The sequence below is a fragment of the Salvelinus sp. IW2-2015 genome, linkage group LG2 (genome assembly GCF_002910315.2).
Source record: "Salvelinus sp. IW2-2015 linkage group LG2, ASM291031v2, whole genome shotgun sequence".
In the NCBI taxonomy this organism is placed as follows: Eukaryota; Metazoa; Chordata; class Actinopteri; order Salmoniformes; family Salmonidae; genus Salvelinus; species Salvelinus sp. IW2-2015.
The window spans coordinates 27964661-27984737 of record NC_036839.1 but is presented as its reverse complement, the minus strand read 5'-3'; the positions used below and the strand labels follow the sequence as shown (position 1 = coordinate 27984737).

The window sequence follows — 20077 nt, the reverse complement described above, 5'->3', positions numbered from 1 at the left end:
CATTTTCAATTCACACATGCACTTGTACATTTTTCTAAATAGTGAGAATGCTTGGGAGCTGGCGATGTTGAAAAGGTTATCTTTAGACGTTGTACTTTTCTTAAATGTAGTTTTGTAATTGACTTAAATAGAACGTTAAGGTCCTGTCCACCTTGGGGGAAAAACAAACCGTTGTCACCTTGTTTACCCCATTGGCTCACGGRAAAACTGACGGGTTCTTCTGCTTGTTTAACACAGACTAGGTCTATAGTAAGGAGCTCAATGAACTCGACCCAAACAATGGAAATGCCATGGAATCGCATGGGAGGGAAAGATGCCGTGAGGGAAAGATCCACCTGTGGAAAGRTCCCGAATCTACTCATTGCACCCCAGCAAAATGTGCTTACATTTACGCTATTGTTTATGTGTATTTCACACTATGTTGAGGTAAAGATCAGATGTATTGCAGTTAAAAAATACTTTGACTACCACCACCGATTTCCTTATGCTAGCTATACTACCAGCTAATACGAACGGGAGTTAGCATTTAGCAGTCACTTCTTCTAAACCTGAAAAGGAACAACTTCTAAATGTTATGCAGCAAAAACAGACAAATATATAAAAATTGCACTCTAGTAACCACATTGTGGGACTGTTACAATACATCAATCATGACAGACTTGATAAATATTAACTTTATTAGATCATATTTGTTGAATGTGAGCCAATACCGCTTTCCCCACGGTTTGCATTGACCTATTTCTTCTTCTTCTTCTTTACAATGACGGGTAGGCCGTTGGCCGTCATTGTAAATAAGAATTTGTTCTTAACTGACTTGGCTAGTTAAATAAAGGTTAAATAAAAATAAATAAATACAAATTCTGGTTTGTTTGGGTTTAACGGCAGTTGGCATCCAATATTGATGGTGCACTACCGCCCCCAACTGGACTGGAGTTTAAATCCATTAACTTTGTTATACAAAAAGGGAAAAAAATAAAAAAAAAATATTATCCTGCCAACTCATTAAGAACCCACCATCCCATTCCCCTATTTTGACTCTATCTGATCCTACACCAGGGCGACGGCCTGGGAGCCCGGGACACTACCATTCAACACACCCTTGTAACTCTTCTGCAATAAAATCTCGTAAACCCAAGTACTTCTCTGCAGCTGCCACCACAACACCTATTTTCAATGATTTACGTTCCATTTCTGTGGTACAGTTAATAACCATGGCAAGGAACACTAAAAARCCAACCTTACTGAAGCACATTGCATTAGGCAGGTAGCCTAGTGGTTAGAGCATTGGGCCAGTAACCAATAGGTTGCTGGATTGAATCCCCAAGCTGTCAAGGTAAACATCTGTCGTTCTGCCCCTGAGCAAGGCAGTTAACCCACTGTTTCCTGGGCACCGAAAACATGGATGTTGATTAAGGCAGCCCCCCATACCTCTCTGATGGGTTAAATCCCCCTTTCCCAATTCCCTCTGTACTTGTGAAAAGTCTACTACTCACCGGGAGCCTCTTAGGATCCCTCACCCATCTTCCTCTACTTTCTTCACTGCCTCGGCATATGACACCTTCTGTACAACTCTGACCCTGGCAACCTCAACTTGCTTCTCTCGCATTGGATACTTCTGATCCCCAGCAACATGGGCACCCCTACTTCAGTTGATCCACCTCCACCCAGTAATCACTCCTTTCCTTTCTCCACCCTGTTCCTGAAAGCAAAACAAGTAAGAGCTCTTGTCCCCATTCACATGGCGTGGAGCGCCCGCTCCCTCTAGGCGGAAGAAACACAAAAAATCATCACAAGTCCACTTCGGGTTACCTTTACCGATTCAAAAATGTCACTGCCACTGGACCACATTTGTCTTTATCATGACCATCGGTGGAGGCTGGAGCCTGCCACCTCAGGTAATTCATCCTCACTCTATTCCAATTCACCCCCAGAGCTACTGGAGTGCAGCTCATTCTCATTTTAAATGATACGTTTTGAGAAGCATAGGCTTTTCAGTGTTGTATTTAACATCCTAAATCATGCAATTATATAAATAAAATGTAAAAATAAATAAATAAAAATAATAATAATAATAGGTTGCTCATTTCAAAGCATAGATGGTATACACTGTAGTTTCTAACATTACCACGTGACAAATGACGTCACTTCATCACGCCAAAGATTGTCTATTGCATGTCTGGTTTATCTCTGAATATTAGGAAATGTGAATGATTTGCATTGTGAATTATTGACCGCAGGTAGCCTAGTGGTTAAGAGTGTTSAGCAGTTAACTGAAAGGTTGCTGGTTCAAATCCCCAAGCCGACTAAGTGAACACTCTGTCAATGTGCCCTTGAGCAAACCTGAATTGCTCTGGATAAGAGTGTCTGCTAAATTTCAATATGTAATATCCCTGTAAAGGATGTGATCACATATATTGGTATCAGAAAGAAAGGGACAATTTACAATTCTCTCCWATTGTTGAGAAAATTGGAAAATGCTTTACACGGCCTTCAGCAAGTGTTTACACCCCTTTGGACTTTTTCCACATTTTGTTGTGTTACAGCCTGAATTTAAAATGAATTGCATTTAGATTTTGTGTCACTGGCCTAGACACAACACCCCGTAATGTCAAAGTTGAATTATGTTTTTATAAATGTTTACAAATTAATTAAAAAATGAAAAGCTGAAAGGTCTTGAGTCAATAAGTATTCAACCTCTTTCTTATGGCAAGCCTAAATAAGTTCAGGAGTAAATATGTTCTTAACTAGTCACATAATAAGTTGCATGGACTCACTCTGTGTTTAAGATGATTTTTGAATGACTACCTCATCTCTGTATCCCAGATATACAATTATATCAACCACAAAGACAGTCAACCACAAAGACCAGGGAGGTTTTCCAATGCCACACAAAGAAGGGCACCTATTGGTAGATGGGCTAAAAAGAAAGAAAAAAATACATTGAATATCCTTTTGAGCATGGTGAAGTTATTACTTACCCTTTGGATGATGTATCAATACACCCAGACACTAGAAAGATACAGGCGTCCTTCCTAACTCAGTTGCCGAAGAGGAAGGAAACCATTCAGGGATTTCACCATGAGGCCAATGGTGACCTTAAAACAGTTTAATGTCTTTGATAGGAGAAAACTGATGGATCAACAACATTGTATTTACTCCACAATTCAAACCTAAATAAGTGAAAAGAAGGAAGCCTATACAGAATACAATTATTCCAGGAAGTGCATCCTATTTGCAATCAGGCACTAAAGTAAAAATGTAAAAAATGTGGAAAAGAAACTACATTTATGTCCTGTATGCAAAGCGTTATGTTTGAGGCAAATCCAATACAACATCACTGAACTACACTACTCATATCAAACGCATTAAGAAGGAAAGAAATTCCACAAATTAACTTTTAACAAGGCACACCTGTTAATTGAAATTCCAGGTGACTACCTGGACAGCAAAGCTGTCATCAAGGCAAAGGGTGACTACTTTGAAGAATCTCAAATGTAAAATATATTTGGATTTGTTTAATACTTTTTTGGTTACTACATGATTCCATTTGTGTTATTTAACAGTTTCGATGTCTTCACTATTATTCTACAATGTAGAAAATAGTAAAAATTAAGAAAAATACTTGAATTAGTAGGTGTGTCCAAACTTTTGACTGGTACTGTATATATATATGAGAAAGCTCTGTCAAGGTGTTACTATTCCTTCTGCTAGAATATACTGGAATGCAGCCCTGGGACAAGTGAACTGGAACAACGTTTCATTGTTGTCTAGCAAATATTGTATATCTAACAAGGTGAAAGAAGTATCATATTAACTCATTCAAGACCTTTACTGTACACAGATTCAAAATTGCTAGAGATGACATATGTGTTTTGTGTTTGTGACCCAGAAACTCTTGACTATTGATTTTGGGACTGCTCTCATCAGAAGATTTAGGATTGAGTTAGAATACTTTATTTCAAAGTAACCTACTGTTAATGTTAATTTGGAAGACTCTGATATTACGTTTTATTCTGACCCAACTGATATGGACCCCGGTTAAATATTTATTGTTCATTTGATTATTATACTTGGAAGATTCTTTATTGATAAGATGAGGTGGCGGAGAACAAACCCTCTTTAAATGATTTAACATAGAACTGAATCATTATTTAGAAATGATCAGTAAATGTAAAAACTAAAAAGCAGTACATACCATAAAAGTTTTTTGACAAATGTACATTTTCTTTTGAAATATAATACCTCTGTCTAGGTTAAGTTTGTCTACTCCTATCTGTATATTTCTGTTTTTGTATGTTGTGTTGTTGTTTGTTGTGTCGGTGCTTTCTTCCAAGTTGCTTTCAAACACTGACCTCTACTGGACACCTTATTTACCAATTTATGATAGTTAAAATGTTTCCAGTGTATTGCAACCATGCAGTAGCTCAGCAGGTATCTGAGACTGGCATAGGCACAAGATCTGGCTATGTTTGGAAATGTATGTTCTGTGAAACCACACTATCTTTCCGTTGTTGTTCAAATTATTTGTTTTTATTAAGTGTAGCCTATGATAATCTTTTGTCTTCAGCATCCTAAATAATACCACATATGGACAATAAAATAAATTGTGAACCATGAGGCAAAAAGGTAAGTAGGATGTGAACCTCACATTCTAAGTAGGCTACATTTACTTTACCTAAGTTCGCACTTAGGTACAAAGTATGGAAGGAGTGACAGGGGAAAAAGTATATATTAACATCAAACATGCTGATATTTATTCATGACCAGCAGATGTCACTAATGTGCATTGCGTTAGAAGCTCTGAGTAATAAACAGTTTTTTGGCACAGTTTGTTGAAAGCCCCATAGGGTTCAGAGAGCCTCGGTTTCCCATCACTAATTTCAGTATTTACTGAACAAATCTGAATTATTTTTGGAAGCGATACACAACATCCAAGATTAGTATTAAGCCACTCTAGCATGGTGGTGAAAATGTGTGTTTCATAAGGAAAGTACGCATATTTTCCCTGTTGTTTTCTGCCTTCACACAATTAAATAAAGTTAAGGAGGAAATCGAAGCCTATGCAGCCTGAATGGAGAATGTTTTAGGTACGAACCGGTCCACGAGGGACACACKAATGTATAAGCTGCATTCAATGCGTTTGGACGGTAAAATGAAATGACTCAATATTGCCATCTGTTGGCCTTAGGGCTAGGGTCATGGCTAGAAAGATTACAGCTTGTGTAAAATGTACATTTTTTGGGGCATTTTACCTAACCCTTACAATTTTCCTGACCTTAACATAATTCCCCTAACCTGCTACGTTTGTTCTCCTAACCTGCTGTGTAAATTCTCCTAACCTGCTACGAAAAGTCAATTCTGGTGAATTCTGACATAAACTGTATACCATCTAGTCAAAACCATCTGTAAGGTGTTGTGGTGGCTTCTGGGTTTACTAGGTCTTGTCTTGTTAATGGTTATTTTTATTTTGTTGGGAGGTAATAGTAACTATAAACAAATAGACAAAAAGATTTATATTCACACATCAAACAACGCAACACAAACAAATATTATATCCACATGGGGGGAAAATTCCAAAGCAAATGCTGTTTGTGGCCCAGTTTATTGAAAACAAGGGAATGTCTGCTCGGACACTTTTAYTGTCACCAAACTTGATATTTTAATATAGCTTAAAGGTGATACTTTACAATGTTTGCATCTATCTGACCCAGTAGCTTTTAATAGGCCTAAATCTTGAAGGTGATACTGTAGCTGTTGTTGATGCTTAATGACATGAGGCTGATGGTGATGCTATATTTAACGTTCTCTGATTTCTCTCAGCCAGGCCGGGGCCACTCAGAGGGTGCATCCCAAATTACCCCCTATTCTCTTTAGGGTACACAAGTTTTAACCAAAGCCCTAGGGGCCCTTGTCAAAAGTAGTGAACACTGCACTATATAGGGAATATGGTGCCATTTGGGATGTCGCTCAGAGAGGGACGCTAGCAGGGATAGCTTTATCAGGGGACACCCACAGGTGGCTYTTTGGAGTGAGGGGGCCTTCCAGGTCCTCCCAAGCTGTCCTGGGCTGTGTGTGTGTGTGCGCCCCCGACTCGGCTGATCTTTCAACACAGTCTTACTTTCTCAGCTGTTTCTCTAACTTCTCCAACAGCTGTCTCCAGCCTGCCTGCAGACCTGGGTTCAAATACTATTTCAAATTATTTAAAATATTTTAGCTGTGGTTGACTGAGCTTGCATGTTACATTGGAACCAATAGTAAACTCCAAAAAGTGAAAACATCTGGAACTCTGGATTTCAAGTAGTATTTGAACCCGGGTCTGAGTGGCTGTAGTGTCATTGGGGAAGCATGACATGCAGAGTCAAGTTGTCTTGTTAACAATCACAATATTTATTTTGACAGTCAGGCTCCCTGGCATGCCTGTGAGTAGGCTACATGCCACACAAATGTCTTCCCTCAAGCATCTAAGTCAGGCACCACTGTCGCTTCAACAGTCATGATTGTTCATATTATTGTTTGGCAGTCAGTAGCAAACACAGTGAAGTCCCACAGCGTAAACCCCAAACAGTGGTACTATTCTCGAGATGGAGCATTTCTACCCAGTATGAAGCCCAGTTTGATTATTCACATTCACCTCCTCCACAGTGCTACCCATTACAGACAGTCAGTTCTCTGTCCTTTAACCTTGGCATGCCCTCTAACTAAGCCCACTACAATTACGCCTCCTCTTATAAAACAATACAGTTATTAGGCTATACTGCAGATTAGAACAGTGGTTACAGTTTGGACACATATATTGTGTTTGTTGTGTTTGTTTGTTTCTTCCTCCAGTTTACAATACAAATATATATACGGTATCTATCTATCTATCTATCTATCTATCTATCTATCTATCTATCTATCTATCTATCTATCTATCTATCTATCTATCTATCTATCTATCTATCTATCTATCTATCTATCTATCTATCTATCTATTATCTATCTATCTATCTATCTATCTATCTATCTATCTATCTATCTATCTATCTATCTATCTATCTATCTATCTATCTATCTATCTATCTATCTATCTATCTATCTATCTATCATCTATCTATCTATCTATCTATCTATCTATCTATCTATCTATCTATCTATCTATCTATCTATCTATCATCTATCATCTATCTATCTATCTATCTATATCTATCTATCTATCTATCTATCTATCTATCTATCTATCTATCTATCTATCTATCTATCTATCTACTATCTATTATCTATCTATCTATCTATCTATCTATCTATCTATCTATCTATCTATCTCTACTATCTATCTATCTACTATCTATCTATCTATCTATCTATCTATCTATCTATCTATCTATCTATCTATCTATCTATCTATCTATCTATCTATCTATCTATCTATCTATCTATCTATCTATCTATCTAAAAGCTATGATCCCTTATTGATGTCATCTGTTAATTCCACTGAGACAATTGAGACAATTGAGACATGGATTGTGTATGTGTGTCATTCAGAGGGTCAATGGGCAAGACAAAAGATTTAAGTGCCTTTGAACGGTGTATTTTATTAGGTTCCAGGCACACAGGTCAAGAACTGCAACGCTGCTGTTTTTTTTAACGCTCAACAGTTTCCTGTGCATATCAGGAATGGTCCACCACCCAAAGGACAACTTAACACAACTGTGGGAAGCATTGTCGTCAACATGGGTCAGCATGTGGAACTCTTTCGACACCTTATAGAGTCCATGCACCAATGAATTGAGCCTGTTCTGAGGGCAAAAGGAGGAGGGTGCATGCAACTCAATATTAGGAAGGTGTTCCTAATGTTTTGTACATACTGTATATCATTATCTTAGGAGAGTCAATGGCATACTTCTCTCTATTGGATCAAGTATCAAAGACACTCAGAAATTGGGCCTGCAGGAAGCTGAGGTCTGTTTGTGTTTCCCTGCTGTATCAGCATTTTCTCTCTGACTCTCTCTCTCTAACCACCTTGCTCAAGAGCAGAATGGCAGATTTTTCCACCTTGCCGGCTCTGAACCAGTGACCGTTCGGTTACTGGCCCAATGTGCTTAACCGCTAGGCTACCTGCTTAAAGGGGTTTCTAGTCAGCCAGCCAGGAGGGTGTGGACTTTTCTCTCTCTTAGAAGATACTTAAACACTAGTGCAGCAGACAAGTGTTAAGTGTTCTTGGCTTTTGGCTGTAGAAAAACTTATTCACAGACCCAGAGGAGCAAGATAATAATCTGTCCAACTGTGTTGACTCACAGGGTATTTTCCCTTCTATTGGAAGATACAGTAGATAGGCCAATTGATATGATATTCCATGGATGGACTGGTGCTTTTGTGGGGTTTGTCTGTGTGGAATGGGAGGCAGGAAAAGATAAAGAGGGGCTGGTAGAGAGACAGGCAGGGAGAGGGGGCGGTTGTGAAAATAGACCAGAGTAGAGCGGAGCCAACGAACTAGGGGTGTGTCAAAATGGCTCCCAACACAGCACAGTGTGATATTTCTATTTTTAACACAGTTGCCTGCCGTGTTCTGCCCTGTCAACTTCTCTCTGCTCTGTGTCTCCTGCCTGTTGAGTGTCAGTCAGTCCATTGACGCTAGTGGCTCTGCTGTGGGACTGGAGTGAGTGGAACGGGGCCAGAACACCACTGATGAAACATACACCTTTCAACGGAACTGGATTTTATAACACCTGTTGGACGAGGGGGACTCTCTACTGTGGTTTTTGTTTGGTCACTCTACCTTCAAAGGAAATATTGAAGGACTGTTGCTGTTGAGTTGTGAAGTCCCCAGAGACTGAAGTGAGAGAATAGGAGACAGACAACGATTTTCAGGATCCAGGAAGCAGAGGGGGACAGTAGAGGCTGTAAATTTCTTACGTTTGGACAGGGGAAACAATGTCTAACAAAGGTGACACTGGAGGTCAACCTGCTGCCACAACAACAATCAGCACTATTGCCGTGCAAGCTGGCGACTCTCAGATTATTGTCACTGTGCTCAAGGTACCGACCTTCTAAAATATTATTTAGTTGTGTCTTTGGGTTGTCTTTAGCTGTCTTTAATTGCCTTTTTAAGAGTATTTTGGGTCCTTTAAAGCACTATATAAAACCCATTTATTMTTCTCACGTTTGTAGATATCTCAGGTGAACAGAACTTGTTCTAAGAAATGTTTGGATGTATGCCTCTCAGAACTCTACTTTGGTCAGAAATGGTTGATCAGGCCATCTAAAAAAATTGAAAAAAATGATGGAGGGAGAAGATCAGTATTTACAAGCAGTTTTAACAGAAAGGTTGTCCAACATTACCATAGTGTTATGAAGATATAACAACAACAACTGGGTATAATTCAGTGTCAGGCTAGATTATTGATCTGTCTGAATCTGACAGACACTGACCTCACAGTGTTCAGCRATCTGCATCCATCGATCTTCTTTCCAAAGTGCTGCTGCTAATAGAGGGTGTGTTCCAAAAGGCACCCTATTCCCTTTATGGTGCCTCGGTCTGGTCTGTTCAAAAGTAGTGCACTAACCTATATAGGGAATAGGGTGCCATTTGGGATGCAGCCAGAGAAAGGCATTTAATGTTGTCAGTGATGTCACAAGCTCACATAGTCCTCATTGTTCAGCTGGTGTCCTGAGGTGTCAATAGCTCTCTCTGTTTGTCCATTAAGCTTATAGGAAACATTTCCTAGCCAAACCAGAAGGCTTATATCAATGCCTCACATACTAACACCATGTACATCTCAACATGTAGGCAGCCCTGCAGGGCTTTCCCACAGTAGTAATAAAACAATGGACATTAGATCTTAAGCATTTTTTAAAAAGTTTACCTTTCAATGTTTTTATTTTCCCACATACCTGTGTGAAATACATTCTAAATGTGTGGGAAAGATATTAGATATGGTAAAACAGAAACAGAGGAGATGGTTTTCAAATATGACAAATCTTTTTTTTGCCTATATTTTGTTTGAAAAGAGAGAGATGTTTGTTGTCCTCTGTTGTATCCTCTGCCATCAATTTTGTTGACCACTTTTGGTTGTGAAGGGGATGGCGTTCCCCTGCGTTCCGAGGCCCCTTTAAACTGACTGCCACAGCCACAGCTGCAATCTAAGGCATGCAATGATTAAAGAGCAAAACATGCCTAGTAAGAAATAATCTCTACAGCTAGCACAGACATAGTTACATTGCCCATGCTCACTCTGTGGCTGTAACCACATAACCACCGTGGTTATTGACAAATCAATTATTGTGTAAGTGAAATGATTCCTTACATTTGAGACAACATTGGCTACTCTAACGCTTGAGACACCCATACATCTTGTAATTTGGCTTAACAGCTGTTGGTGATCCTCGCAGTGCCCATGCGTACAATAGTACAATGTGGCTGTAACCACCACGGTCGTCATTGACAAATCAATTACTGTAATGTCTATTCAAATGTCCAATGTATGTCACACTGGAGACATTATAGGCATATAGTTTAGCGTAAACTACAGACCCGATGTAGTAATACTGTCATATAGGCTGCAGCAACAGCTGTTGGTGCTTTTGACTTTCAGAGTGACACTTTAAAGAAAAGCTTAACTTTGAGATAATTTGGAGTTAATATGTCACCCAGAGAGGTATCAGTATCAGTAATTACAGCAAAGGAATTCCTAAGTCAGTTTAATGGTTTGATATTGTCGTCATCTGTCCTAGATGGCACAATATTCCCTATATAGTGCACTACTTTTGACCAGGGTCCATATCAATCAATCAATCAATCAAATGTATTTATAAATCCCTTCTTACATCAGCCGATGTCACAAAGTACTGTACAGAAACCCAGCTTAAAACCCCAAACAGCAAGCAATGCAGGTGTAGAAGCACGGTGGCTAGGAAAAACTCCCTAGAAAGGCCAGAACCTAAGGAAGAAACCTAGAGAGGACCCAGGCTATGAGGGGTGGCCAGTCCTCTTCTGGCTGTGTCGGGTGGAGATTATAACAGAACATGGCCAAGATGTTCAAATGTTCATAGATGACCAGCAGGGTCAAATAATAATAATCACAGTGGTTGTCGAGGGTGCAACAGGTCAGCACCTCAGGAGTAAATGGCAGTTGGCTTTTCATAGCCGATCACTCAGAGTATCTCTACCGCTCCTGCTGTCTCTAGAGAGTTGAAAACAGCAGGTCTGGGACAGGTAGCACGTCCGGTGTACAGGTCAGGGCTTCATAGCCGCAGGCAGAACAGTTGAAACTGGAGCAGCAGCACGGCCAGGTGGACTGGGGACAGCAAGGAGTCATCAGGCCAGGTAGTCCTGAGCCATGGTCCTAGGGCTCAGGTCCTCCGAGAGAGAGAAAGAAAGAGAGAAAAAGAGAGAGAGAATTAGAGAGAGCATACTTAAAATCACACAGGACACCGGATAAGACAGGAGAAATACTCCAGATATAACAGACTGACCCTAGCCCCCCGACACATAAACTACTGCAGMATAAATACTGGAGGCTGAGACAGGAGGGGTCGGGAGACACTATGGCCCCGTCCGACGATACCCCCGGACATGGCCAAACAGTCGGATATAACCCCACCCACATTTCCAAAGCACARCCCCTACCACTAGAGGGATATCTTCAACCACCAACTTACCATCCTGAGACAAGGCTAAGTATAGCCCACAAAGATCTCCGCCACGGCACAACCCGGACAGGAAGATCACGTCAGTGACTCAACCCACTCAAGTGACGAACCCCTCCTAGGGACGGCATGGAAGAGCACCAGTAAGCCAGTGACTCATCCCCTGTAATAGGGTTAGAGGCAGAKAATCCCAGTGGAGAGAGGGGAACCAGCCAGGCAGAGACAGCAAGGGCAGTTTGTTGCTCCAGTGCCTTTCTGTTCACCTTCATACTCCTGGGCCAAACTGCACTCAATCATAGGACCTACTGAAGAGATTAGTCTTCAATAAAGACTTTAAGGTTGAGACCAAGTCTGGGTCTCTCACATGGGTAGGCAGACCATTCCCTAAAAATGGAGCTCTATAGAAGAAAGCCCTGCCTCCAGCTGTTTGCTTAGAAATTCTAGGGACAATAAGGAGGCCTGCGTCTTGTGACCGTGGCGTACGTGTAGGTATGTACGGCAGGATCAAATTGGAAAGATAGGTAGGAGCAAGCCCATGTAATGCTTTGTAGGCTAGCAGTAAATTCTTGAAATCAGCCCTTGCCTTAACAGGAAGCCAGTGTAGAGAGGCTAGCACTGGAGAAATATGATCAAATTTTTTGGTTCTAGTTCAAGATTAATTGTCAGATCCAACAGAAGATCTCTTTGTTTCTTGGGACCTGGAACAAGAATCTCTGTTTTGTCTGAGTTTAAAAGTAGAACATTTGCAGCCATCCACTTCCTTATGTCTGAAACACAGGCTTCCAGGGAGTGCAATTTTGGGGCTTCACCATGTTACATCAAAATGTACAGCTGTGTGTCATCCGCATAGCACTGAAAGTTAACATTATGTTTCCGAATGACATCGCCAAGAGGWAARATATATAGTGAAAACAATAGTGGTCCTAAAACGGAGCCTTGAGGACCACCGAAATGTACAGTTGATTTGTCAGAGGACAAACCATCCACAGAGACAAACTGATATCTTTCCAACAGTTAAGATCTAAACCAGGCCAGAACTTGTCCATGTAGACTATTTTGGGTTTCCAATCTCTCCAAAAGAATGTGGTGATCGATGGTATCAAAGGCAGAACTAAGGTCTAGGAACACGAGGACAGATGCAGAGCCTCGGTCTGACGCCATTAAAAGGTCATTTACCACCTTCACAAGTGCAGTCTCAGTGCTATGATGGGGTCTAAAACCAGACTGAAGCATTTCGTATACATTGTTTGTCTTCAGGAAGGCAGTGAGTTGCTGCGCAACAGCTTTTTAATTGTTTTTTGAGAGGAATGGGAGATTCGATATTGGCCGATAGTTTTGTATATTTTCTGGGTCAAGGTTTGGCTTTTTCAAGAGAGGCTTTATTACTGCCACTTTTAGTGAGTTTGGTACACATCCGGTGGATAGAGAGCTGTTTATTATGTTCAACATAGGAGGGCCAAGCACAGGAAGCAGCTCTTTCAGTAGTTTAGTTGGAATAGGGTCAAGTATGAAGCTTGAAGGTTTAGAGGCCATGATTATTTTCATCAATGTGTCAAGAGATATAGTACTAAAAAACTTGAGTGTCTCCCTAGGTCCTGGCAGAGTTGTGCAGACTCTGGACAACTGAGCTTTGGAGGAATACGCAGATTTAAAGAGGAGTCCATAATTTGCTTTCTAATGATCATGATCTTTTCCTCAAAGAAGTTAATGAATGTATCACTGCTGAAATGAAAGCCATCCTCTCTTGGGGAATGTTGCTTTTTAGTTAGCTTTGCGACAGTATCAAAAATTAATTTTGGATTGTTCATGTTTTCCTCAATTAAGTTGGACAAATAGGATGATCGAGCAGCAGTGAGGGCGCTTCGATACTGCATGGTACTGTCTTTCCAAGCTAGTCGGAAGACTTCCAGTTTGGTGTAGCGCCATTTGCGTTCCAATTTTCTGGAAGCTTGCTTCAGAGCTCGGGTATTTTCTGTATAACAGGGAGCTAGTTTCTTATGACAAATGTTTTTTGTTTATAGGGGTGCGACTGCATCTAGGGTATTGCACAAGGTTAAACTGAGTTCCTCAGTTAGGTGGTTAACTGATTTTTGTACTCTGACGTCCTTGGGTAGGTGGAGGGAGTCTGGAAGGGCATCTATGAATCTTTGGGTTGTCCGAGAATTTATAGCATGACTTTTGATGCTCCTTGGTTGGGGTCTGAGCAGATTATTTGTTGCGGTTGCAATCATAATAAAATGGTGGTCCAATATTCCAGGATTATGAGCAAAAACATTAAGATCCACAACATTTATTCCACGGGACAAAACTAGGTCCAGAGTATGACTGTGGCAGTGAGTAGGTCCGGAGACATTTTGGACAAAACCCACTGAGTTTATGATGGCTCCGAAAGCCTTTTGGAGTGGGTCTGTGGACTTTTCCATGTGAATTTTAAAGTCACCAAAAATTTGAATATTATCTGCCATGACTASAAGGTCCGATAGGAATTCAGGGAACTCAGTGAGGAACGCTGTATATGGCCCAGGAGGCCTGTAAACAGTAGCTATAAAAAGTGATTGAGTAGGCTGCATAGATTAATGACTAGAAGCTTAAAAGACGAAAACATAGTATTTCTTTTTGAGAAATGGAAATTTGCTATCATAAATGTGAGCAACACATCAGCCTTTGCGGGATGCGCGGGGGATATAGCCACTAGTGTAACCAAGAGGTGAAGCCTCATTTAAACACAGTAAATTCATCAGGCTTAAGCCTTGTTTCAGTCAGGCCAATCACATCAAGATTATGATCAGTGATTAGTTCATTGACTATAACTGCCTTGGAAGTGAGGGATCTAACATTAAGTAGCCCTATTTTGAGATGTGAGGTATCACAATCTCTTTCAATAATGGCAGGAATGGAGGAGATCTTTATTCCTAAGGTGAACACCGCCATGTTTAGTTTTGCCCAACCCAGGTCGAGGCACAGACACGGTCTCAATGGAGATAGCTGAGCTGACTACATTGACTGTGCTAGTGGCAGACTCCACTAAGCTGGCAGGCTGGCTAACAGCATGCTACCTGGCCTGCACCCTGTCTCATTCTGGAGCTAGGGGAGTTAGAGCCCTGTCTATGTTCGTAGATAAGATGAGAGCACCCCTCCAGCTAGGATGGAGTCCGTCACTCCTCAACAGGCCGGGCTTGGTCCTGTTTGTGGGTGAGTCCCAGAAGAGGGCCACTTATCTACAAATTCTATCTTTTGGGAGGGGCAGAAAACAGTTTTCAACCAGCGAYTTTTAAATTTAATTTAATTTAACCGTTATTTAACCAGGAAGTTCACGGCCGATGCTGGAAGAAGACCAAGGTGCAGCGTTGTGAGCGTACATATTCCATTTTATTTGGATATCGCCAACAAAACAATAAACAATACATAAACAACCATGAAGCTTAAGGGCTATAGTGCCACAAACAAAGACAACTACCCACACTGAAAGGAGGGAAAAAGGGCTACCTAAGAATGGTTCCCAATCAGAGACAACGATAGACAGCTGTCCCTGATTGAGAACCATACCTGGCCAAAACATAGAAATAAAGAAACATAGAAAACAAAACATAGAATGCCCTCCCCAAATCACACCCTGACCAAACCTAATAGAGACATAAAAAGGCTCTCTAAGGYCAGGGCGTGACAGGAAGGGCTCATTGAGATTTAAAATCTATTTTTCAAGAGCGTCCTGACCAAGATAGCCAGCACCAAGTCATTACAAAAATTACAGACAAACAACATGAAAAACTACAAGTAATCTAGTAAAAACCATAGAATTCACAAGAGTATTACAAAATCAAAAACAGCAAATTAAAAACATTGACAGGTCAGGGAATCAGTCTCAAGATCATTCATCAGTGATTTAAAAATACCAATCGGGACAAGTTCTTCCAGTTTAAAAGTATTTTGTAAGACGTTCCAAGACGATGGCGCGGAGTACATAAAAGCCCTTTTACCAAATTCAGTTCGGACATTTGGAACAGTTAGCAGGATAAAGTCCAGCGAACGAAGAGAGTACCCACCACATTTCTGAACAATAAAAATGCCCACATAAAAAGGTAGTAAACCCAAAATGGCTTTGTAAATAAAAGTATACCAGTGACTGAGCCTACGAGTGTGTCACGTTCCTGACCTATTTTCTGTTGTTTTGTATGTGTTAGTCGGTCAGGGCGTGAGTGTGGGTGGGCATTTCTATGTTTTGTGTTTCTATGTTTAGGTCTTGTAATCAGCCTTATATGGTTCTCAATCAGAGACAGGTGTTTGACGTTTTCCTCTGATTGAGAACCATATATAGGTTGGCTGTTCACACTGTTTGTTTGTGGGTGATTGTCTCCTGTGTCTTTCGTGTCTGTGTATGTGCACCACACGGGACTGTTTTGGCTGTTCATTCGTTTGATGTAGTCTGTTCCTGTCCGTGAGTTCTGCGTGTAGTTATGTAAGTTCCATGTTCAGGTTTTCGTCTACGTCGTTTTCTTATTTTGTAATTTTCCAAGTGTTTTCGTGTTCGTCTTTGTATTTCAAATAAATTCATTTATGTCTACATACCTCGCTGCGTATTGGTCCACCGATCCTTCTCTCCTCTCCTYGTCGGAGGAGGAAGACGACAGCCGTTACAGAGTGACTAGAGAAGGCCAGCCAACCCTGGTATACAAAGTGCAGTGGTGCGTAAGGGTTTTGCAGTTTAAAATAAATCTCAAAGTGCCATGGTAAAGGGTGTCAATTGATCTCAAACACTGAGCGGAAGCATTCATATATAAAATCCCAATTTGTTGAATATGCAATTTAAAAGAGAGGCCGTCATCAATTAAAATTCCAAGATATTTATATGAGGTTACAACCTCAATCTCCTTGCCCTGACAGGTAGTAATAGGTGAAAGGTTCAGAGGTCTATTTCTTGCTTTAGAAATCACCATTAGTTTAGTCAGTATTGAGGATAAGCTTCAATTAACCCAAGGTATGTTGAACAGTATAAAAAGCAGTTTGCAAGTTCTGGAAAGCTTTTGTAAGAGACGAGGCACAACAGTAAATAACAGTATCATCAGCGTAAAAATGAAGTTGCGCATTTTGGACATTTTTGTCTAAATTATTTATAAAAATAGTGAATAAGAGGACCAAGTACAGAGCCTTGGGGCACACCATTAAAGACAGACAATTTAACAGACATAAGCCCATCAAATTGAGTGCACTGAGTTCTATCAGACAGATAGTTAGCAAACCATGCAACTGCATGCTCYGAAAGACCTACACTCGACAATCTCTGCCTTAGAATAGCATGATCAACTGTATCAAAAGCCTTWGAGAGATCAATAAAAAGTGAGACACAGTGCTGTTTTTTGTCAAGGGCTTCAGTGATATCATTTAAAACCTTCATGGCTGCTGTAATTGTGCTATGCTTCTTCCTGAAGCCCGATTGGTACATTGATAAAATAGAGTTAGTAAATAAAAACTCTTTTAGCTGTTCACTCACAAGGGTTTCAAGTATTTTCACCAGGGGTGACAGCTTTGAGATTGGCCTATAATTATTTAAAAGAGTTGGATCTCTCCCTTTTAAAAGTGGTAGGACAAATGCTGATTTCCTGATTTTCGGAATTTCATTACATTCCAGGGTTAGATTGAACAGATATGTAAGTGGTTCAGCTATGAAATCAGCTGCCAGATTTAAAAAGCAGAGATCCAAAAGATCAGGACCTGCAGGCTTTCTCTGATCTAAGGATTTCAGGGCTTTATGTACCACCTGCACTGAGAATGGCAAAAAGCTAAAAGTTTGACCAGCTCTCACTGGTTCATCCACACAGGGTTGTACAGAGACAGAGATCACTGAATCAAACAGCCTACCAGATGATACAATGTGCTCATTGAAACAATTCAGCATTTCAGTTTTGTCATATACAGCAACAGAGTCCTTCAAAACACATGCCGGTAATTCATTAACATTACTGTTACCAGACATAGACTTAATATCCTTCCAAAACATTCTAGGGTCATTCAGGTTATCAGTGGTAACAGACATAAAATATTCAGACTTGGCCTTCCTGAGAAGAAAATAACACTTGTTTCGTAACTGCCTAAAAATAAGCCAATCAGCATCAGAACATGATTTCCTTGCTTTAGCCTAGGCTAGATTACGGTCGTGAATAATACAAGACAGCTCAGAAGAAAACCATGGATTATCCCGCCCTTTAATCCTGAACCTGCGGAATGGGGCATGTTTGTTTACTATTTGGAAAAAACCATCATGAAAGAATATCCAGGCAGTTTCCACATCAGGGATAAGCTCAATCTTGCTCCAGTTAAAATAAAACAAATCATGAAAGAAAGCCTGCTCATTAAAACACTTCAAATTTCTCTTACGAATAAAACGTGGGTTTGTCTTAGGAACCTTAGTATTTCTAACAGCAACAACAGCACAATGGTCACTTAAATCATTACAAAAAACACCAACCGCAGAATATTTATGTGGAATATTTGTAAATATCAAATCAATCAGGGTAGAGTTATTTGGGCATTTAAGATTTGGGCGAGTGGGTGAGTTAATCAACTGGGTAAGATTCATAGAATTACAAAAACATTTTTAAATCATCAGACACCGGCTTTAACCAACACCAGTTGAGATCACCAATCAAGATCATTTCACTGTAAAGAAGTTTAGACATAAGGTGCGTCAAAGAAGAAACTGCATCACCGAGAGCAGAGAACGGTCTATAACAGCCAATCACAGTTATAGAGAGACCCTTTGAAACCTCAATATTCAAAGCAAGAAATTCCAACTGTTTACAAATAGTTTCAGACTTTGCCACACTTACAGGGAATTTAGTTTTTACATATATAGCCACACCCCCACCTTTCTTAACTCGATCAGTGCGATAAACATTGTAACCACTTATACAAATATCCTTATCAAAAACAGACTTGCTGAGCCAGGTTTCAGAAAACACAATTACATCAGTATCAGTTGATTTAGCCCAAATCCTAACCCCATCAATTTTTGACAACAGGCTGCGTACATTTAAATGAAAAATACCAAAACCAGATGTAGATTTAAAATCAGAGGGGGTTTGGAGACATTGCATATCAGGGCCAGGGTTAAGTTGCACGTTACCTGATATCAACAAAAGAAGAATAACTAGGCACCTCTGTTTAATAACCTTGCACGGCTTCTCTTTTTTAAGAGACCTACTGCAAGCGAATTCTACAAGTGAGTTTCCAGACAATACAAAACAGTCATTCAAAACGATTAGACTTTGGTAGTGACACGAATTCGTACTGTTCACATCATGCCACAAATACATCGGCACTTGGACGAGTGGACCGAGTGAAAAAGAGCGAATTCATGCAGACAAAATGTCTAATGGACGGGAGAGCACATTTTTAGATGTACTCATCCTGTGACAATGTTCGTTTTCTCCAGAGTTCAGTAAAGTCAGTGCACAAAGCAATACCACGAAAATTGTCATTTTCTCGGACAAATGTAAAAAATAGAGGCCAACGAAGGTAAGGGGAGAGAGGGACAGCGTATATGTATGAGTCTGAATGTGAGTATTTGCGCGTGTGAGTAGATTGGGTGTTGAGGTCGATTGAGAGAATGGGTTGGGGATTGTTGAGCTGCCACTGACAGCCAGGCGAAGAGCAAAAAGGAGCAGCTTGGACGAGACACTCCGCAGATGAAGAAGGAACTCAGGCCAGCCAGAATTAGGATTACTTTGGTAAACTTCAAGTAATGAAGTGCCGAGTTGAGGGAGACCCGTGATCTTTACACCAGCAAAAACAAAATAGTTTGCACTACACAACAAGGAAGTAACTCAACCATAAATAAATAGGTTATTAGTAGGTTAAAATGTACTAGTCACAGACAAACGACTTGACATCCTGCCATCTTGGATTTTGAGTTGTGAGACTCTGCTGTAGAGCTCATCACTCCCCCTAACTGGGAGGGGGCCAGAGACAATTACTCGATGCCGACACATCTTTCTAGCTGATTTACACGCTGAAGCTATGTTGCGCTTGGTGACCTCTGACTGTTTCATCCTAACATCGTTGGTGCCGACGTGGATAACAATATCCCTATACTCTCTACACTCGCCATAGGGATTCTGGTCAAAAGTAGTACACTATGTAGTGAATAGGGTGTCATTTGGGACGCAGACTCTGAAGGTGTTCCCGGGACACGACAGTATAGTGGAAAAGGAACCCCAGGTTGCGGAAGACAGACCTATTTCCAAGCGGTGTTTACACACTGTGAAATTCACAGGGAGACCATGTGGGTGTTCACAGGTATAATGTTACACCAACCTGCCCTGCTCACAGTCGGAACATAAACAACTTGTAACATGGCCTTGGCAGGGCAACACAAACAGACCTCTCCATCCTGCTGGTCTAACTTGGATGAGTCTCTTTGATACATAGTAGTACATTCATTGATCCAATGGAC

General features: G+C 40.6%; 1 protein-coding gene across 1 annotated transcript in view; it reads left to right on the top strand.

Annotated features, from left to right (window-relative positions):
• The first annotated feature begins 8561 nt into the window (after window positions 1-8561).
• The window catches only part of LOC111977601 (coiled-coil domain-containing protein 141), a 48361-nt gene continuing 36845 nt past the window's right edge, over window positions 8562-20077 (top strand). Inside the window, exon 1 of the mRNA XM_024007108.2 lies at window positions 8562-9018. Coding sequence (XP_023862876.1) covers window positions 8914-9018 — 105 coding nt within the window. The 5' untranslated portion in view covers window positions 8562-8913. The remainder of the gene's footprint in view (window positions 9019-20077) is intronic.